This window comes from Vigna unguiculata, chromosome 11 (assembly GCF_004118075.2).
Source record: "Vigna unguiculata cultivar IT97K-499-35 chromosome 11, ASM411807v1, whole genome shotgun sequence".
NCBI classification, from domain to species: Eukaryota; Viridiplantae; Streptophyta; class Magnoliopsida; order Fabales; family Fabaceae; genus Vigna; species Vigna unguiculata.
The window spans coordinates 36473961-36497112 of NC_040289.1; the positions used below are offsets into that span (position 1 = coordinate 36473961).

Below are 23152 nucleotides of genomic sequence, written 5' to 3' on the forward strand. Positions count from 1 at the left end.
AATCTTTGATTTTAAAACCTAACCCTAAAATTTCCCCAGATCATTTTTTTTTTATCTTGCTTCAAAGTGTGTTATACCCAGTCAAGTTAATTAACTTTTGTTACACTTCAAACTAATAATATATACTACATTTGTTCCCTATCCATTTACTAATAAGTTAGTTCAAACTTTCACATCTTAAAGCACTTTTCAACAAGTTTTGACATAAGTATTAAGACATCAACACATGTTATGTTCGCTTCAAATCAAAAACATATTTATCTTGAAGCTCACAAAGAAAGAAAATTATAGCATGATACAAAGTTTTTGCCGTGATCTGTGAAAAAAAAAATGTTAACTTTCAATCCATATAGACAAAGTTTATTAGTTTACTTTTGCTACGAATAATCAAGATTTTTCAAAAACCATGATGAACATTGTGATGTGTCGGAAAATTGCGCACTAAAAATCAATATCTTCAAGTGAGAATTTTTTGGTAATATAAATTTAGGTTAAATATATTTTTTGTCTCTCAAGTTTCGATGAAATTTGAAATTAGTCATTTTTTAAAAATTTTGACCAATTTAATCATTCATTTTTAAAAATGCGAAAATTTAATCATTTTAACCAAATTTTGTTAAGTTTATTTAACGTTTCAATTACATTTTATAATAGTATTTGAATTATTTACACCTTTTGACACATTTTCGCTTCAGTGTTAACTCAGATATTATCATAAAATGTGTTTAAAATGTCAAATAAACTTAACAAAATTTGGTAAGAAAAACTAAATCCACGCATTTCTAAAGATGGAAGACTAAATTGGTATAAAGTTTCAAAAAGAGACTAATTCTAAAATTCACTGAAACTTGAGAGACAAAAAATATATTTAATCCTATAAATTTTTGAAAAAAAATTACAAACATTCTCGTGATACACCACTTACTTTAGATCCGATTCATCCAATAAGCTTATTGAATTGGGTTGATAATTTTAAAAACAACTTATTTTTATAATATTTTGTTCGTTACTCTCTTTTTTTTTATATTAATCAATGTAGAATTTTAATAAATACTCAGATGAAAACCAACATGAAAAAATACTACTCACAAAAGCATTTACTGTTTACTGCATAGAATGAGAATAGATTACTTTGTTCTTTGAATAAATCCTGCGACCTAGAAGGAAGTCTGATTTGGCCGTAGTAATCTTCCGAAAATATACCAATTTGGTTGTAGATGGAACATATAAAATTCAGACACTTGTCAACTCATAAAAATCACTGTGTCTTATTACCAGACAAATCAAATAGACAAATAGTTTTAGGTAAGTGATTGCTTCCTAACTCCAATCCTAAATAATTTTTAAATGTAGGGTGCCAAATTCTCCCACGTATCTTACAATAACAACAAACTATTCTTGGAATAAAATGTTTCACATTCTTTTAAATATTACTAAACACTGCACAAATCAACTGTTAAACAGATGAATTCATATAAAAAAAGAAAAACATTAGAAAGAAATTCAATGCCATCATCATTGATTATTTGCAAGTGGCAAGACCTTTCCCTGCCACCTTCTCCACAATCCATCTGCATGACCCACCTACCCTTTTTCTCTTTTGTCTTTTTATCAACAGTTGCACAAACATGGTCGATTCAACAACCAAAAAAAAATCTAAATCTGTACTGTGATCAACAAGTTAAAAGTCATGAGTTAATGTTGGCTTCTCTCAAACGAGTTTAAAGCTGTTAGAATTTTAAAACAAACCAAGGAATGAGTTACTTCGGAAGTAAAATTCACATAGCATGATTCCTTGCCTCTTGAACTTATTGCATTACTTGTTATCATATCGTTATCGCACTATTAATTAATATTTAGTTTCATACTTAATAATATTTAATAATATATCTAATAAGTCACACATCTTTTAGAGTGAAGATCAAACACAGTTTAAATAATTCTTCTTTCTTTCACTCTCTAAGACGTCTTTAAGAACAAGACTTGTTGAAAGTCCAACATCGACTAAATATAAGGACAATTCACAATATATAAGTAAGTACAATCCTCACCTTATAAGCCGGTTTTGTGAGGTTGAGTTAGGCTTAAAACTCACTTCTAACATGGTATCAAAGGTTAGAGCCTATTCTAGTGAATTTTTTTGGACCTTTTGTTCCACCCGATATCGAGATGACGGTTTTGTGGAGTTAAGTTAGGTTTAAAACTCACTTTTGATAAAAGTTAGACCCTATCCTAACAAATTTTCTTGAACATTCTGTTCTACCCGATATCGAAACAGTTTTGTAAAATTGAGTTAAACTTAACACACTTCTAACAAAATCGTGATCGAGTTTTATGTGAGAACAACTCCTAACTCTCGACTAAAATTAGTGTGAAAATATATATATATATATATATATATATTTAAAATCTCATAAACGATTTTATAATATGTAAAATGCAAATTTCATTTTATATACTAATTTTATAAGATTGAATCTAAAGTTCAATTTTTGGGGAAAAAAAATACTGTGGTAGTTCATATTCGTTTTGATAATGATATCACAATCCTTATACATGAGTATTAAATTTGAATGCCAGATATTATATGCCTCAAAAAACTGAACAAGTTGCGCATGCAAACGATGTTTAATTGGAAGAACAATGGCAATTGGAATTTTTTTAAACTTGTCTAGAAGAAACACTATGGGCTAAGACATTGAGTCAGCTGCTTGGTGAAAGGAATGTTAATAATTATTATAATCTAGCTTTGGATCCTTAAACTTGACTTCAATTTAATATTATTATTATTATATGCTATTAAAAATTGTTCCACTTGAGAGAATTTCAGACTCCAACCATTGCTGTCATTCTACCTTTTTTTTTCAGAAAGAAAGAAAAAAACATAATTAAGGTTAGTGCGATGTCTCTTATTACATGGTGGACCTTTTTGGTTCTCTACCCAAAACAATTTGGTTTGCATCCTAATGCTCTCCACTTCAACCATTATGTCTAATATGGATTCATGCTTAATTATCTTTCACATTCTTCTTCTTTTTTTATTGCAATGTCAGTATTTGCTTTCCCTACAGCACTAAAATATGATTACCCTTGGTAAAACCCTAAAGTAATTTAAATAGTTAATCATGATTTGCTCAGAACTCAAGAGATATATATATATATATATATATATATATATATATATATATATATATATATATATTTTTTTTTTTTTTTAATTTAATTTTTCTTGAGCATTAAAATGCAATTGATTAATGCGTTGAACACAATTCGATATATAATAACCACTTTTCATTAGTCAAATTATCTTCATTCTCTCACCTTCTTTCCATAGCCATAGATTGGTCTATTCAGGATTTTTGTTTAGAGGCCAAAATCTCCAAAACTTATCTAGGTGTCAAATAATGTTGGATCCAAGATTTATAAACTTCAATTTCAAGATTTCTTTAGTGGATTTTTTTTTTTTTTTTTACTTAAAAGTTTTGAAAACACCGTTTGTCTTGAAGAAAATCATTGTCTTCTGCATGAATATAATATTTACAACTGCATCATTTATATAGATTTTATATTGTTGTAAAAAGTTTGGATTGTTTGTTGCGTTTAATAAACTTACATGTAGAAGTATCATCAATTTTTTTTTTAATCTTTTGTATAAAACAATTTTTGCAAAATTTTTTTATAAAAAATATTTTATAATTTTATAATTTTATAAAAAATAACTATCCACGCATAAATTAAAACTTGACTCTTTCTCCCTATACATACATAAATTTCAAAATTATGCTTTAAGAGAGTTGACCTCTTTTTCATGGTTCACAAAAACGTTTACCAATTTTAAAGGACAAGAAATCAAATGCCAAAGTTGAAAGTCTAGACATCTGAATACCAGTACCTGGACTTATTGTTAGCTGAATTTTCTTTGTTCTACACTAAACAAGCTTTTTTCTTTTTAAATAATTTTACATATATTTTACTTCACTCTTTCTTTTTATTTTATTTTTGTTAAAAACAAACTCCTAAATGGTTCAAAAAATTGATTTTCAAGTTATCGCATTATATTTTTTTTATACAAGTTCTCATTTAATACACAAATAATATTCAGAATCCAAATTAAATTGTATTGTCCAGTGATTACAGGCATTGAACTACCGTGGTCATCAAAGAAATGTATTCTTATTAAGTATTTTATTTTAATTATTTTTAATTTATTATTTTAATTATCATTAAATCATTTGTTTTAATTTTTTTTAATAATGTGATATAATGATCTAATCGTAATTGAAATAATAAATTAAAAATGGATAAAAAATAAGTTCGATTATTCCAAAGTGATTTTAAAAGTTCATTTTGTGAACAGACATTGGAAATTGTGTTTGATGGTTGAATGGGCAAAGAGAATGTCGGAAGTTCAAAATTTGAAAGTCAAGAAAACTGTGTGATGTGCCAAAGAAAACACAACTAGAAATAGAAAGAGCAATAGGAAAGAGTGTTGAGAGAAAAAGATGAAGATAGAATGAAGAAGTTATAGTGAGAAAGAGAGATATTTTATTATTAGAATGCCAGCCATTGAGCATACACAATCCATGAGATTTGACCATATTAGGCAATAGCTACCCACCATCGTCATTGTCAATCTCAATCTCATTCTCATTAGCTTCAACAATTACAATTACGCGTTTTCTCTCTCATTTCATTCTATCTATATGCCATCAACAACTTTCACACTACCATTTCAATGTTTCTTCCATCATTTGTGTCACCCTCTCAAATAGTAAATTCTTAACTTCATTCAAGGGAACAAAGGTAGAGAAAATGCTCTTTTTTTTTTGGAGGGCACACTTCCATTTTGCCAAGCCATTCATGGATCTAGGGTTTACTAAGGTTGGACTTATTGCTGTTTTTTAGTTGCATCATAGGGATCATCTTTAGATATAGGTTAAAAAAAGTAGGATTGTTATTGGGTTAATATAGCCTACATTTTTTAAAGGAATGGATAAATATACAAATCGTCACTTATATATTTGTTTAATTCTAATGTAATAAAATGTAGTTATTAAAATTGCGGGTATCAAAATGAATTAACTCAGTTCATATGAATTGACTCATTACTGATATGTTTGTTTCGGGTGAAGTAATGTGTACCAAGATTGATTTGCGGATGTTTGGCATGTTTGTTTGTAGAGAGATTAGGTGAATTGCCAGCGTGAAAATGTGACTTACCACTCTCCTAAAAAATGTGAATAATGGAAGAAAAAATGAGCTCATACCGGTGCATCTATGTATATGTCCCTAAGAACTTAAGAATTCCCTAAATTTGTTTTTTTTTTTGGCTTTACGACCAACTAATGAGAAAAGTAATATTACTTTAATTTAATTCTTTATGATAACTTTTTTCAATTTAAATAAAAAATTAAATTTCATTTTAACATAATTTATACCAATTACTTTTAAATTTACAACGCAATTTCTCTCAAGAGTATTTTAATAAACATCTAATATTATCCATTATAACATTTTTTTTAGTATATTATACTGATGACATCATAGACAAACTTTCATTATCTCTCACTTAATCTAAACAACCCCGACTTTACCCCATTTTCCTCCCATTCAAATCCATTCTTCCAAATTCATCTTTTAATACAAACACACCAAGTTAAAATAGAAACAAGTCAGCTTAACTCGACTCTTTCTTTAATAAATTAAAAATTTTGTATCTCAACTTGACTGATCACAAGTTATGAGTTCGATGGATTGACTCATTTAATGATGATTTGTTATTCTAATTTATTTTATATATTTATCGTAACACAGTAAAAGTGGATTGACTAATTTTTTTTATAGTATTATAATCAATATATTCACTTATTTAGTCGAACATTATTATAAAGACACCAGTTAAAAATTAAGATGTCAACGACAAATAAATAAAATAAATATTTAAACTATTCAAATATTATTAAACAATATTCTACTATTTAACTAAAAGTAATAAAAATTATAACAAAAAAATGGTAAAAAGCAATATTGTTGTTAGTGAGTTATAGATTAATACATTTAACTTACTCCAATCCATTTAACCTAAGAATCAAGTTAATCAAGTCTAATTTGATACACATTAAAAAAAATCTATCTCGTTTGATCTCATTTTGATATTTTTACTTAAAATGAATGGATAAAATTATCTTATTTTTAGTGAAAAAGGCGGAAAAGAAGATGGAATATGTGAGAATTGTAAGAAATTTTATACATGTAAAGAGTGTTAAAAAATTTTCTTCTCTTATTATATATTTAATTGAGAAACTAAATGAAACAAATTAAAATTTGACCGAGAGCTGTGTTTTCTAACCATGATACGACAAAAATAGTATACTCAGTGGTACAAAGATGGTAAAAAGCAGAGGAGTTGATTTAGTAATATTAGAAGTTAATTTTATTGTTGATAATAATAAAAGGAGTAGCAAAATGTAAAACAATATAGTGTGCAAATGAGAATATATGGAAAATAAATTATGAGAATATGACAAGTGTCACCTGATATAGTTTTCTTGCACAGCTGGAATTTTACTTCTGATTGATTACTATTATAAATATAAATTTTTTTTATTTAAAAAGTATTAAGAGCAAATGAAATTGATTGTATATACTCATTGATTTATATTTCTGCGTAAGTAACTAATACTGTCGGGTCTAAAATGGATTTTTGTCCAAGTTTTTAGGCTTTAAAATAAGGGTTTCTCTTCGTGCACCCCCAATTTTTCTTTCTGCACCTCTAAATTTGATTGTAAAGACCGTTATATTCTTAAAAAAATAAAAATAAATTATAAATTAAATATTTCTCCAACTTGCACTTCCATAAATGAAATTCGGTATCCCAGTTTCTGAAAGCCGGTAACACCGATTTCTGAAAGTCGGTAACACTGGATTCTAAAAGCTGGTAATCCCAATTTTTGTTTTTAATTCTTTTTATATATTTTTATATATTTTAAAATTATATTTATATGTAATTATATTATTTATATTAAGTTTAAGAAAATTTATAATAAATTTATTTATATATTTTTTAGTTATATATCTTTATTGTTTAAAAATAAAAATTAATTTGATGGATGTTGGTTGATAAAAGCGATTAAGGTTCTATCTCTGGTCATAATAAATTATTTCTCAATAAGTCATCAAGAAAGTATTAAAGTAAAAACGAAAAGTAAGTAAATAAATGGTTATCCTAATATTTATCATAAATCATTAATATTTTATTATGATTTATGTATCTTAAATTTATGATTCTCCTATAATATTTCTTCCAAATTAAGTTTTACCCAAATTAGTATGAACCCTAATTATGATTTTATGAATTCTTTTATCAAATTGGCATGAACCTTAATTATATTTTTACTCAAATTAGTACAACCTTAAATTATGAAATTTAAAGGTTGTTGTGTTTTCTGCTCTAATGATAAAATTTATGGATATATCTTAGGTTGCATTTCAAATTTTGCTACACATAATGAATTAGTTGGATAACCTTGATTTGGAATAAAAATATAGAATATTTCTGTTGCGTGAATTCAATGATTTAGAAATATTAAAAACTGAATACGTGAATCATTCTATAAAAATGGTTTAAAATGGTTTAAGTAAAGAAAATGAAAAACTTTTTATTTAACTAGAAATTTAATTTATATATAAAAAAATTAAATTTGGCACCCCTAAAATTTTTATTTATATTTCACTACTGTTCGTATCTTGAAAATCAATAAAATCGGATTCTGAAAGCCGGTAACACCTAGTTCTGAAAGCCGATAACCACAAACCAAAAGAGTAACAGTGGAATTATAAAAAGGTTGGGGGTGTAGGAAGAAAAATTGGGAGTGCAGGAAGAAAAACCCTAAAATAATATTGTCCCAAAAATAATTCTGGATTAAGCGGCTTCAACAAAGGCGTTACGATTTTACTTCTTGCACCCCTACATTTCTTCGAGCACGTATCAAAATGTGGAAATGACCATTTGTACTGCAAAAAAGTGATTTTAGATTACAAATTCCAAAAATTTGCCAGAATTAACTTCTTAGAATTTCAAAGCAGTATTTCTGAAACAAGATTTTCGGAACATGATTTTCGAAACAGAATATACAAAGCGCATAAATTTTTTTTTAATTTTTTTTTTCAAATAAGAATGTCGAGAAAAGCTTTCTAGAACTTACAAAAATATCTTCGAGAATAAGTTTTCCAAAGTATTTGTACATGAAATATGTTTCGAGAAGTGTTTTCCAAAATTCAGAAAATAGTTTTTGAAATGAGTTTTTTTCTGCACTTTTTCTCTTCTTCTTCCGCAATCTCCCTCCCTTTTCTTCTCCAGTATTCTACCTCTCTTCTTTTTTTCAAGGCGATAAAGAATGTTTGACTTTTTTCATATTTTTCCTATTACTGTAGAATGTACTTTCCCGAATCAGATTTATAAACTTAAGAATTACAAGCTCTAAAACTAACTGGTAAATTCGCAGAATAAATCTTTATTTTATATAGTTAAAATTCATAATAACTTTTTTTTTATCAATATGTAATTATTGTATCATGATTAATATTTTTAACAAATATTTTTTAACGTGAAATTATGTCTTATATTTATGTAAAAAAATTATACCGTGATATTTTTTATTTTAGTTATTGATAGACTTTTTTAAAATATCAAATTTAATTTTAAACTGTTGATATTAAAAAATATGTCAGAATTTAAAATATCGTAGAAATATTCTCATGAATAAAAGTCTTACAAACCCTTTCTTCAAACAAAAATGTTACCAAAAAATATTTTATTCAAGAGTATGCGTCTAATTTGTCCATTAGTTTAGACTAAAAAAAATATGTAATTAGTCTATTATATATATATATATTATAAATAAATAAAGGAATTAAAGTACATTTATTGGATGTATGCTTAAATATTATTATCATGCGGTATTGAAATCTTTTAAAAAACAATTGATTCGTGTTTTTTTAGTAAAAAAAAATGTAACCTGGTACCCTTAGTCTCTTAGAAAGAAAAACATAAAAAACAAAAACAAAAAAAAAAAAAACAAAAAGGGGCAAAAACGAAAACACAGAGGCGGAACGATGCGTTTTGGTCAAAAGCTGAAGCCCTGAATAATTTTAGGTTAAGTGGAAACTGGTGGTGCGACCTATATATACCTTCATCCTCTTCTTCTTCTTTCCCCACAGTGTTAGGGTTTTGTCTCCATTGCGGTTTCTTCTTCCGTAATTTCTCGCAAAACCCTCGACGGTGACTGATCAGTGGATCAATTATGGACAAAAGCATGTTAGCGGATCTGGAATCGCTCCCTGAGGCAGATAGGCAAAGAATGTCTGCCATGATGGAACAGCTGCAAATCCGTGACAGGTAATTTCGTTTTGCTTCTTATCACCTTCACTTTGTTACATTCATTCGTTTTCCATTTTCGAACTTGGAATCTAGGTATATTGTATGAGCTTGTGTGTGTTGATGACTTCCTTTTAGATTTGGGGGCTTCATGCTAATTTGTTAGGGCAGCACTATTTTTTTATAGAATATCTGTGTGATCCCTTTCCATGAAGCCCAGAGCGAAGTTCTCCTTAAAACCAGCGCAGCACGTGAATGTTGCTTCTGGACGTTTTGGGAACTACATTTCTTGGAACTGACCTAGATGGTTTGAAATAAGTTCCATTCGATCAAACCAACCCTCTTTATTAGTTTCCATTTTGTAATTGTGGGAATATACTGCTGAAATTTTGGTGATTGGATGTATTTTGAAAGATCGAACAATCAATTTGGTATACTAAATATCAATTTCCTTCCTAAATATCCCTAAAGTAATAAAACTAATATGGCGTTTGATATATTTGACTACCATGGTTTAATCATGGAGGTTCTTTCAATACTGGATGGACTACTGAGAATGGTTTCTAATAATTGAAGAGGTTTACTGTTCATTACTTCAGGAGCCCTTTAGGGGATATATTATTTCTATTGAGTATGAATTTAATAATTTATTACGGTTTAAAATTATGCCTGAATGTTTTAGTTTGGGACATTTTGACAGTTTATTTTATCTGTGAGAGGGAAAATTTTGGAAAACCATTGTCAATCATGGTATAGCAATTGTTTGTTTAGTTGATCTTGTGCTTGTGGTATGTGATGGCGTTCCTGATCATGGTTTGGGTTTCATTGCAGTCTGAGAATGTATAATTCACTTGTTGAGAGATGCTTTACTGATTGTGTTGACACTTTTAAGCATAAATCTCTGCAAAAGCAAGAGGAAACTTGTGTCCGAAGATGTGCAGAGAAATTTCTGAAGCATTCTATGAGGGTTGGCATGAGATTTGCCGAGCTCAACCAAGGAGCTGCAACACAAGATTGATATCTGTCAACTTCTTTAAATGAAAAACTGTTTATGGTTATTCTGAATGCACTTTGCTTACTTACATTTTTGGGTCTTGAGAAATGAGATTACTGTAGAGAACACTAATTTGCAATTAGTACGCAACAATCCTTGTTAAATAAATTTGTGGTGATACAATCACAGTGCTTTGGAATCCTGACACTTGTTTGAATGAGTTTTTAGTGTAACTACTCTTTATCCATTGTGAAGATCATTGCTGTTAAGGAGTTACCTCCTTCCATTCAATAAGGTCCATATCACATATTACTGGTTCAATACTATCCAGAGAAAGTCTATGCCACTAACTCCATTGAAATGTTTTTTAAGATGAGATTTTGGTTTTATTGTTATAAACATTATGATATTTACTCAAATCATTGAGTCGTGCTATGTTGTTTGGACTCTCCAGTCTTATTTTTATATTTATTTGGGCCTAGGGAAATAGTGTTTTCTTGCGACCCAAAATGAATTTGGGTTATCTCACTTTTGTAATGGATTACACGTTCTTTAATCGTAGGAATAATGTTCCATCTAGAGAATTGTTCTTGCTTCATGCTTATGATGGATTATTTTTGTAATTTTTTTGTTACATAGAAGAAAATGTCTAGCTTTTTGTTTTTAAAATTAGTTAAATAACGTAATAAGAATAGTTCATTTGTATATCTAGCCTTAGACACAATTCAATCACTTCATAGATTATTTTCTTGCTGCATAATAGGCGACAAAGATCTGTTGCGTAATGATAGGAGAATGCAACCATCGTACTTGTAATAATTTTTTTAATTAAAATGCGCTATTAATTAAAAAAATGAAAATGATTAAATAAAATTGTTAAATTTTTTTAGTTTGTCGTTTTATATAGCAGGGTAGCTAATTATAATTGGAAAGGAAGACACCTAACTTAAGTGTTCCGAAAAGACTCCAAGTTTAAAACTGCATAAACTTTGTTTAAAAAAAATTATATTCTAAGACTCTTAAGTCTTCAAAGAATAAGAACAAGTTTCTATATTATATATTTTCATAGAGTAACGGTTATGTATTGCGTGAGTTATGTATTGCGTGAGTTTTGTACTCTGTGCATGATGTTGTGGTTCTTAGCATAGGAGTTTTTGTTGTATCATGGAAAGTATGTATAACAAATAATATACCTCTCAAAAGTATCCTTAAGGTCCATACTCAATCATGACTTAAGAAACCACCTTCTTTGTCTTCTCACCTAACTTCAACTACACACCTCATCATTCAAAAATTTATTTTAGTAATTCTACATTCCAAATCAATTTTGATTTAAACTATCCAACATTATACAAAAAAAAAAATCACTTTTACTATACAAAAATTATGTTACTCAAAAATTAATTTTAATTAGGTTTAATTACTCTTAGTCCTACAAATTTTCAGTTGTTTTGTTACACCAACACTGTGATTATTTTAAAGTGACCTATTTATGTTTAAAGATTGCCCTATCAAAATTGTCCCATTTATTCTATTTCTATCTGTCTTATTATTTTAAAATCAGTACATATCTCTTTTTTTTCTTAATTCAATGCATAAAAGCTGGTTTTTTTTATCAAATAAAATTAATTATGTTAAATAGAAACTTATTCTGGCTGTAATTGATTATTGAAATAATAAAAAGTTATATATTCCAATCACACTAAATATGTAAAAATGGATAATCGTATGTTCTGTTATTTGTTTAAATATTAAACATTTACTTTTAGTTTTGTTGTTTGTTCTTGTAACTATGGCCCAGGGCTTTGAAGAGAAGCAAAGTGGAGAAGACATCACTAAAGTAAAGATAACACAAAAGGTGAAAAGGGAAAGAATGGAAAAGATAACAAAATATCCTTCATTTTCTTGTCGGAAAGAAGATAGAAAATATTTTTTGTTAATTAAAAGATTAAAATAGCTAAATTATACTGTGACATTATTCAGAAGAAATGACTTTACAAATAACTTCATAATATTTTTCTTACTCTTTATGAGTTCTGTAGAATAGCAGACAAATATTAAACCTTTATTATGGTTGACTTTATTGGACTAGACAACCATTAATGAGGAAAAAATTAGTTAGATTTTTAAGACTATTGATTAAGCTTTAAATTCTTTAATTAATATAATATCATATGAAATGACTAATAGTCTCTCTCTATATAAATATAGATATATATTTATATATTAACATATATTGTTTATGTTGTCCTATATTATAATTTATCATAAATTTATAAAATATAACCTATGAGAATTCTAAATCAGATCAGAAAAAAAAAATTAATGAGTCATCCAAGCCGTCCAAAAAATATTATCCACGTTTTATTTTAAATTGTTGTTGTCAATTTTGTACTAATTCGAGTCCCTCCATAGATTATAAATATAAACGAATCTTAGTTTGAGAGCATCACACCAAAATCTCTGTTTTTTTTTCTTTTCTATGTTGATGCTAACTCGTTTTCTTACGTGAAAACTAATTTTTTATATATCAAACAAAATCAATTATCTAAAATGACATTTCAACTAACTTACACACACGAAAACTAAAAGTTAAGCATAAATTTTTTCTCTATTTTTTTTTTCAATTCGAAGTTCTGGTTATTCCATTTAAATAAAAAAAACATGTTATTTACTTATTTAAAAAAATGTTATTTTAATATACTTATCAGTTCTCTCTATTTCTAACATTATGAAATTATTTTTATGATGTTTTAAATGCAAATATTAAATTTGAGATTGAACCGAACTAAAATAAAATATAATTCAAACTAATAATTGAATCAGAATTACCGATTTTTTTAATAGAAAAAATGAGGAACGTCTTTGAAAGACGCGAAAAGAGGAGATTCCATCATATACATGAATTTTATGAATTTTCCACTAATGAATTTTGTAGTTATTAAAAATCGAAAAGAAATCTATATAAAAAGATGTCTAACTCTCAGATTAATAAAAACTTCTAATAAAGAACATAAAAAATAATTGAATATTAAACAAGTAATCTATAATATTCATAAACAATAAAAAAAAAACATGATTGTGAATAAATATTTAAATATTTACTTAGGATTTATAAGAATTAGTACAATCATAATTATAATAATATTTTAAGTGTGTGTAATTAACTATTAAATTAATCTAAATTATGGAACACAGAAAATCTAGAAATGGCACGAGGGTATTATAAAATTAGGATATTCCGATATGGGACATGGATAATGAGAAGCGAGCGTGTTGAGCATCACTTGCGTGAAGTGTGGTTAACATTAATCAGCAAGTGGCAAAAGCTGAAGGGGTCCATTTTTTCTCAACATGCAATGCTACAAAACAACCAAGCTTTCTTCCAACTTGATGTAAGACCCTACCCTCTTCAAATCATTCACACCCACAAACACAACAAAAGCCAAACCAGGAAACCTTCTATCACCTTATCATAGATCATAAATAAATGCCAACCTAACAAAATAATAATCCAACTCATTCACAGTAACTTTTTCTGTAGTTTCTGCATAAAGTGAAACAACTAACCAAGATTCTACTCTTTATGCAGCATATTTTTGTGAAATCATCATGTTGTTTATGTAGTATTTTTTTCATTGCTTTATTTAATAAAGTGAGTATGGTTTAAACTAGAAGCTGATAAATTAGCACAGATTTTTTTGTTTGCTGATAAATCAGATTTTTCATTGCTGGCAGATTCATGCACTGGTGTGACACTTTGTCCACAAGAAAGTACTGTCAAGGTCTTCATAAAATTAAGTTAAACTGATAATTTTCTATATTCTGAAAAAAAAAATCATCTGTGATTGACTGATAATACAAAAGAATAAACAATGACTAAACTGTAGGAAAATATCTGAACATCTTTCACTTAATTTTTGAAGTTAAGTTTATCTGTAAGTTCAAAAAATCTGAACCAAAAGAGTTCCTTCCATTACATCAGGCCATGCAATGCTACTTGAATGGCCATACCCACCTTCTTTAGTCACTTCAACTTCTTTATCTCTTTGTCTTTTCTAATCCTTCCAAGTTTTTATCTGAAACTTTGGTCAACTTGCTCTTTAACTTATGAATGGTCTTTCTGTTCTCTCTCTAGGGACCACACACAAGTTAACACTAATAATAAGGTCTACATGTCAGCAAACTTGTGTTTCTCCCTTCCTGCATCCCCTGTAGAGGCTAGCTGTATGTACTTCCTTCTATTCTCCTTCTTCCTATAACCCCTGATTCAGCTTTGCTTCCTAAACAGGTTTTCTTGAACTTATGATTTATTCTTCTTTCCATTTTTTTATGCCACATATTTCTTTTTCTCTTTCTTTACAATTCATGATCATGGTTTCTTCTGAACCTGATGTGTATGAACTCACTTTGTTGTGATCTACAGGCAACAAGGCTCAAGGAATTAGTGTTCCTTCTATCATGGGAGTTTGTTTGAGCACCAAAACTAAAACTGGTATATATATATTCAGATTTTTTTTCTTCACCTTTGTTTTAGCACCCTACTAGCTACATGCTTATGAAACGAGTTTAGATCCATGTGCTTCTGTGTTGATTGGTTTTGGTGTTCTTCACCTTAGAAGACTACATGGGAATGTTTTTAACTTCCTTGCTATAGCTCTTGTTCAATGAGTTTGGTTTGTCTAACTAAAGTCCAGTTTTTTCGGCTGAATGTGATATATGTTTGATATATGCCATGTAGTTTATGAAAGTTGAAGTTTGTATATCATCTCAGGGTTAAACTCAAAGCATGTGAGTGCCGATGCCAAAGATCTCAGTAGCAGAATTAGTAAGGTCTCAGAGGTTTCGGTGCCTCAGAGTCTTGAGAGTGAGGGTGAGATGTTGAATTCATCCAATCTGAAGAGCTTTAGTTTGACAGAACTTACAGCTGCCACAAGAAATTTCCGTAAGGACAGTGTCTTAGGAGAGGGTGGTTTTGGTTCAGTTTTTAAGGGTTGGATTGATGATAACTCACTCTCTGCAACCAATCCTGGCACGGGGATTGTTGTTGCTGTCAAAAGACTTAGCCAGGATAGCTTCCAAGGTCACGAAGAGTGGTTGGTGAGTTTAATCTATTTCTTTAAACTTCAAACACTTTGATTTGGTTCACTTCTGCTAAACAAGAAGCAAGCACTGCCTCTGTTAAATGCTTAACTATGAATTCATGTTTCAGAATGTTTTTTCTTTGTAGGCAAGGCGCAGTATAACTCAGGAAGCAAGTCTCAAGGTTCTTATCTTATCCATGTTTCTCTTCTAAACTAAACTCAAGTTTTCAACATGACTCTACATACTGTAGTGATTGGTATATAATATATGCAATCATGCAGTGTAAAAGTTGTTTGTAATGACATTCAATTACAACTTTTTTCATGCATGACGAGTTTATGATTCTGATTTATGAAAACTTGGAAAATGAGGATTAAGTGCTACCCTTACACGGGTTTGGCTTACAGTGTTTAAATTTATTGTGTTAGGATGAAGTCAACTGTCTAGGACAGCTTTCTCATCCTCATCTTGTGAAATTAATTGGATATTGCTTTGAAGATAGAGACCGTCTTCTGGTCTATGAATTTATGCCTCGTGGTAGCTTGGAGAATCACTTGTTCATGAGTGAGTTCTTCATCTCCCATCTTTTCAAATCGTTGACATTGTGAAGTGTGCCTAAAATCAGCCACATTGTTGCAACAGGAGGTTCATATTTTCAACCTCTTTCTTGGGGCCTGCGTTTGAAAGTTGCTCTTGGTGCTGCCAAAGGGCTTGCATTTCTCCACAGTGCTGAAACAAAAGTCATATATAAAGATTTCAAGACCTCAAATGTGTTGTTGGATTCGGTATGTGCCCTTCACAGACCCATGGCTATTATTAGGTTTCAAAATTATTTAGATATCATATCTGAAGATTCCCTTGCTCATTTGTTTCAGCATTACAATGCAAAGCTCGCTGATTTAGGGCTCTCAAAAGAAGCACCTACACTTGACAAAAGTAGTGTCTCCACTAGAGTAATGGGAACCTATGGATATGCAGCTCCAGAATATCTAGCCACAGGTATTGTGTGTGCGGTTAAACAAAAATGAGTTAAATTCGTTTTTAGTCTTTAAACTTTGATGCAAAATTGAATTTCGTCTTCATTTAAAACTTCGATACATGTTGGGTTATATATTTTTTCATATGTTTTGGTTATATATGGGTTATGGTTATAGTCATTAAGAGATTGTGGTTGCATATGGTTATATGACATTAGTCTTACACAACATTTGACACCAGTTTTACACCAAAACCTTAAGACAATGGTGTTATGGGTCTTTATTTTTATATAGTGTTTAACTTTGTCTATTTTATCGAATGTGAGACTTTTGACTCACACTTAGACTTTTCCAACATTATGTGAAGGTCATGTGAGTGCTAAGAGTGATGTGTTCAGTTTTGGAGTAGTTATGGTAGAACTGTTATCTGGTAGGAGGGCTGTGGACAAGAACAGACCATCAGGGCAGCAGAATTTGGTGGAATGGGCAAAGCCATACATGGCAAACAAGAGAAAGCTTCTGCGTGTGTTGGATAACCGTCTTGAAGGACAATATGACATAGATGAGGCTTTTAAGGTTGCTACTCTCTGTCTGCAATGCCTTGCAACAGAATCCAAGTTGAGACCAAACATGCACGAAGTTGTCACAGATTTGGAGCAGCTGCAGGTTCCTCATGTGCATCATAATCGTTCTGTGAATACCTCACGTGGTCGTAGGAAAAGTGCTGATGATTTAACCAATGGTAGAAGCGTTAAAGCTTCAGTTTCCCCTCTCTCACATGACACTGCAAATAAACGTCCTTGAAAATTGTATGTTACCACATCAACTTGAACACGTTCATAGCACACATGTTTATGTTATAGGCTTTACATATCTTAGTATTATTGCTTGTACATATTCTAGGCTCTGTCTGTAACATAACCTTAGTCAAAATATCTGCACCTGCATATACTTTCTTGTGTAACTCTGGTTAGATCAATTTTGTTGTTTTTTCCTTATTGTTCCTTCTCTGTGTTCTTACACTGAATTGCAATGTGGGGTTCTTTTCGATTTCAAGTTGTGCTTTATTGAAACTATCACAACACAAGTGGGAATAGTGGAAATTGTTTGCATTCAAATCGCAGTCACTAGGACCGTTTGTCGTGTGACAAATTGAAGAGCGACTTCACGCAAGATTCACGATCAATTAAACGAGATTTGGACACGCTCTGGAACATTTATTCAACTGTGTGTGTCTGTATCCAATTATATACTTTTCTTGGAACAACCATAAAGAAAAAATGGGTTAAATATGTCTTCACTGTACTAATTTTCAATAAATTTTGGAATTAGTTCATTTTAAAATTTTAGACCAATTTAGTTTTTCATCTTTTTAAATACGTGTAATTAATTTTTTAATCAAATTTTATTAAATTTATTTAACATTTAAAATGTGTTTTATAATAATACTTGATTTAACATTAAAATAAAAATATGTCAAATAATAAACAATTCAAATATAATTTTAAAATAAGTATAAAACACCAAATAAATCGATATGAACTGAACTGAAGTTTAGTAAGTACATAGGTTTCTGCAAACTGATGTGAACATGTTTTTTGCGTTCTCTCAGGTTCTTCTGAGTCTCAAATTTTTTTCTAATTATAAACTATGACAAATGTTGACCTAAAGATACTCGCTGTAAAGACCCTAATAAATCAACTCCTCCATCAATTGAATGTAAATTTATTACAAAACACCCTCAACTTCTATTTGGAAGTTTTCATTAAATGTAAATTTATTTTATTCAACCATTTTGCGTGTGAATTTCCTTCCAATTTTGAAAATTTGAAAACCAATAAACACGGAACTTTATTTTCTTTAAGGAACTAAAAAAGTCACTTACCAAATAAATTTTATTAATAGCTAAAATTATAGAACCACATTTTCTTTTACCCTGTCACTTCTGAAGAAAACGGTGTATCTGTCATTATTGAAAAAAAAAATCTAGTTGTCTCTTATTCTAAAACTTCTAGTATTAGATGTAGATCTCATTGTATGTTCTAAAACAAGAAAAAAAATACATTTGTTTAGTTATTATACCCCAATCAAAAGGAGAGAAGTTATATATACAACATCAAATATATAAATAAATAAGAGATAAAAAATATTTATTACAAATAATCTTATATAAATGATGAAAATAATATAATTTGAACACTATATATTTAACGTCAAATAAAAAGAGAGAATATATATATATATATATATATATATATATATATATATATATATATATATGCATTTATATAAAACAAATATTTCATCATCCACAAAAGCCCAAAAGAAACCTAATTATATATTTACATTAAATCAAACATACAGAAGTGAAACCAGTGCGCTGTGCTGTTGCAGTAAATGGTAGCACCTTGTTTTATTAATAAAATATTTACAGTAATTTATTTCAAAAAGAAAAAATGATAAATGCAAGCAAGGCTCAAAGAAGTACAGATGAAACATTTAATTCCAGTTATTGCCCAAATTTGCATGACTAAATTCGTTGTTAGTTTGAGAAGGCAAAATCATCAATAAATCATAGCTTTCCTCAAAATTAACCTGTACATAACATTATTAATTGATACAAAATTGGGTATATACCAGCAAGTTAACTGTGTGCCTGACAATGTCGATTTCACTGACTGAAAACTATGTGATCAACAAACATTGCGAATTTGCTATTAGCAGGTGACTGACTGTAAGATCACTTAATCACCAGCTTCTTACTAGCCCAGGCGCCCAACTTTTCCAATCCAACCTTCCAATAGACTTGTTTCTTAAGCTGACCATGTCTTTGAATTCAAAAACCTTCTTCAGGTAATTGTTCCCTTGTTTAGCTGGTTCAGGTTCAGTTTCTTCTACAGATACCTTCTCTTCTTTTTCTTCTCCGGCGGCTACAGCAGCTTGGGGGAAGCCTTCATACCGAGTATCAGTCTCAATGATAATGATTCCAAGAGACTCAACCACCTCACTCATTTTGGGGCGAGACTTCGGCTGTTTTGTGAGGCATTTGTTTGCCAGGATTGCAAGTTTATGGGCTGATTTGATGCAGTATTGTCCCTTAAGTCGAGGGTCTACAATATGATGGAACTTCCTAGGATCAGAAACATAAGATCTAACCCACTCTAAAAGCTTCTGTTCATTTTTAGGTAGGTTTCTCTCTACAGCTCTCCTCCCAGTGATAAGCTCGTAAAGAACTACACCAAAGCTCCACACATCACTCTTAGCAGTTAGCTTACCAGTCTGAACATACTCTGGTGCAGCATAACCTATGGTGCCAACAACCTTTGCAAATAAACAAGTCATTTACTTAGCATAGCAGCAAAATATCAGGATCAAAAACAAAGATTCAGACTTCAGATCATCAGTGTGGCTTTTCGTAAATTGGACTTGTTCACATTGAAAAATGGTAAAATATGGTTTAATTTGCAAATCTTTTAATTTCCAAACAATGTTATGTATAGTTGTAGAATATAATGAATTTTCCCCAGAGTACAGACAAATTCTTACTGCTGTTGATACATAGCCGGACCCCTCTGAAGGTCCTTGCCTAGCCAGTCCAAAATCAGAAAGCTTTGCATTGAAGTTTTCATCCAGCAAGATGTTGGACGTCTTAAAATCCCGAAATATTAGCTGCACCAGTAATAGTGGCAATCATCAATAGTGTGTTTCAACAAAAATTCTCTATGGTTTTTGGCAGATGTGAAATGCTGTAAAAGATATCTCTATCCACACTAGAAACCATCCACAAATATAAAATAAAATAAAAAAAAAGTCGAGCCAAAATCTGATGGGGCTTGTAAACCACTATTAATCCTAAAAAAAAGCCAAAGAGGGATGTCTTAAGTCACAGAATTCTTCAATCTTCACAATTCTTTTATATTCTACTTCACTCTAAATCCTAAACAAAAGAAAAAAAGAAAATCAATTCTCAACATTTGCTTTACTAACAAAAATTTCAGAGCACTTAAAATGTCCTTAATTGCATGAATCCAGATCAACGATTTCCTGCTCAATGCGGTTGTAGATTTGGTACACCCATATACAAATGTGCCCACCAAATAATCCTAAATTCCTCATGTTACATTCTCCTCTACTTTCAATCCAAATAATCCTCATCTCTTAAACTTGATTCCACACCAAAACTAAACCCATTGTTATGAAGCAACAAGCATTCACTTCAGCAATCCATGACAAAAATTCTCTACCAAGTATCGTTTTCCATAAAAGATATCCATCCATCCACAACATATATATCACTAATGAATTCGTAAAATAAATAAACACAGTCCAACAAAAAGTACCCATTTCTTTTCAATTTAACCAGAAAGACCCACATGTTCGTTTTGAAAGAAAATCACATAAATGACGACACGACAAGGTAAAGTCACAATCCATCACACACAGAGTACCTGAAAATCCATTTCTTCATGAAGATAAGCCAAACCGCGAGCCGCATCTTGCGCAATTCTCAACCTGGTCCCCCAAGGCAGAACCGTGGAAGGGACTCGCGCCAAGAGATGCTCCTCCAAGCTCTTATTCGGCATAAACTCGTAAACCAGAAGCCTCTGAATCCCTCTTTCATCGTCCTCAGCACAGTACCCTACCAACCGCACCAGATTGGGATGCTTCACCACTCCCAACAAATTCACCTCGTTGATCCACTCCTTGTGCCCCTGCTGCCCGTTGCGGTTCAGCTGCTTGATCGCCACCTCCTTTTCCTCCACCACGCCGCGGTACACGGACCCAAACCCCCCCTCGCCAACTAGGAGGGCGCGGCTGAACCCGCGCGTGGCGCACTTCAGCGCTGAGAATGGGAAGAGGCGGAGGTCGTTGGCGCGGCGCTGCACCAGGAAGTGATGGAAATCCACCGTGTCGGAGAATTCCGTGGAGTCGGAGTCGAAGTTGGAACGGCTGCGCGTGTCCATGAGACTGAGCGAACGCGCCCATGACACACGCGAGGTGGAACCGCGCGAACTCGGTGCCGCTGCCACGCAATCTTCGTCCTCTGCGTTGGAGAAGTAGAAGCACTTCATTTGCGGAAACCAATGAACAAACCCAAAAACATTCCAATTTCGCACACTCTTCTGTTTCAACGTTTCATTGTTTTCAGACTCAGAATGAAGAAGAGAAAGACGAAGAAAACGAATAATTATAATAATAGTACTAATAATAAGGGATAAAATAAAATGTTTTTTTTTCTCTCTCTCTATGATTCAATTTTTATTATTTCTATCATTAAATTTTACTTAATTTATTATGCTAATTGCATCATGTAAAAAGCCGTGACAACAAATGTCACATTAAATATATTTATTTATTACATTGTCATGTTTAATGGATCAGTTTAAAAAAACCTGACAAAATATTCAATTCAAGTGTAACCAAAGCGTTTTAAAAGAGGAAACTGAAACTTTTCATTATGTTGAAATAATAAATGCCAAAAATATATTATAACCGAGTGAAATGTAATTATAGTCCAACTAAAATTGTATTAAGATTATTTAAAGATCTCATGCTTTATCAATGAAAATATAATTAAATATATTTTTTTCCCTAAATTTAACTGAAAATTGAGATTAGTTCTTTTTCAGAATCGTAGATCAATATAGACTTTATCTTTAAAATTGTGTGAATTTAGTCATTTTAATCAAATTTTGTTAAGTTTATTTGATGTTTCAAATGCGTTTTACAATAATATTTGAGTTAACATTAAAGAAAAAATATGTCAAACGGGGTAAACAATTTAAATACTATTATGAGATAGGCGTGAAACCTTAGATGAATTAACAAAATTTACCTTAAAAAATTAAATTCAAACATTTCTACATATGAAGAATTAAATTGGTCAAAATTTAAAAAAAAGACTAATTTTAAATTTTATTAAAACTGGAGAGAGAAAAAGATATTTAACACATGAAAATAATATAACTCAAAAGGAATACTTTTCTAAAGAAAGTATACAAAATTTTATAAATAAAATACTCTCACTTACTTCTTAATTATCTGTTTTATTTGTGATTTTTAAAATTGTTTGAAAACAAAAAACAATTAAATGATTGTCTTGGTTTTGGTAAAAAGAAAACTTCAAAACGACTATTTGTGCAAAGTAATGTAACTAACAAAACTAATAAAAATGTTTTTTCTTTAACCTGGCTGAACTTGTGACCTTAACATATTTTCGATGAGTCAAATTCTTCCTTGAAGTCAAATTAGTTTATTCAAAGTAATAAATAGTTATATTGAAAAATAATAAAAACTTTGTACATATAACATTGCGGAAAATGTGAAGTAATATGTTTTTTAAAAGAAAACGATGCGTTTTAGGTAAACAAATTCTGTTTTATTATTTTACCATTTATGAGTGATGGAATAAATTATATAGGACCCAATTACGCTAATAATACTTTTTTATATGCTACTTGTAATCTATTTTATTCTCACCTGATTATAAGAGAGGTAAATTAGATAATAATAAATGTGCACTGAAATATTATACATGCGAGAAAAATGACGGAAAACACTAAAAGTTATTTCCAAAGTGGAAAGAGATTATTAGGTTTGTGGTATAGAAAGAGAAAGAAAATGAAACTATAGCGAAAGGGAAAGTATATATTATAAGAGAAAGTGTCATTTTTTTTGTTTTGTTTTCTTTGATTCCTTGTGGAGTAAGAATCCAAGTCT

The 23152-nt window shown here is 30.1% G+C and overlaps 3 protein-coding genes across 4 annotated transcripts; 2 read left to right on the forward strand and 1 right to left on the reverse strand.

The window, feature by feature from the left end:
- The first annotated feature begins 9118 nt into the window (after positions 1–9118).
- LOC114168539 (mitochondrial import inner membrane translocase subunit Tim9) lies at positions 9119–10639 on the forward strand. The gene is made up of 2 exons (XM_028053403.1): positions 9119–9397; positions 10208–10639. The coding sequence occupies exons 1-2, from the start codon at positions 9303–9305 to the stop codon at positions 10392–10394; spliced, it is 282 nt and encodes a 93-aa protein (XP_027909204.1). The 5' UTR covers positions 9119–9302; the 3' UTR covers positions 10395–10639.
- A 3720-nt stretch (positions 10640–14359) lies between these two features.
- On the forward strand, positions 14360–17452 carry LOC114169806 (probable serine/threonine-protein kinase PBL9). 2 transcript variants are annotated; one of them, XM_028055120.1, is made up of 8 exons: positions 14360–14597; positions 14797–14865; positions 15145–15470; positions 15601–15636; positions 15884–16019; positions 16098–16240; positions 16331–16454; positions 16800–17452. In XM_028055120.1, the coding sequence occupies exons 1-8, from the start codon at positions 14375–14377 to the stop codon at positions 17234–17236; spliced, it is 1494 nt and encodes a 497-aa protein (XP_027910921.1). In that variant the 5' UTR covers positions 14360–14374; the 3' UTR covers positions 17237–17452. The 2 variants fall into 2 exon arrangements, with proteins under 2 accessions (XP_027910921.1, XP_027910922.1); XM_028055121.1 differs by having other exon boundaries at positions 14365–14661.
- Positions 17453–18917: 1465 nt separating this feature from the next.
- Positions 18918–21616, reverse strand: LOC114168165 (serine/threonine-protein kinase PCRK1). The gene is made up of 3 exons (XM_028052901.1): positions 20881–21616; positions 19979–20101; positions 18918–19753 (listed from the first exon to the last, which is right to left on the reverse strand). Exons 1-3 carry the CDS (start codon positions 21502–21504, stop codon positions 19181–19183), a joined length of 1320 nt encoding a protein of 439 aa, XP_027908702.1. The 5' UTR covers positions 21505–21616; the 3' UTR covers positions 18918–19180.
- Between the last annotated feature and the right edge of the window lie 1536 nt (positions 21617–23152).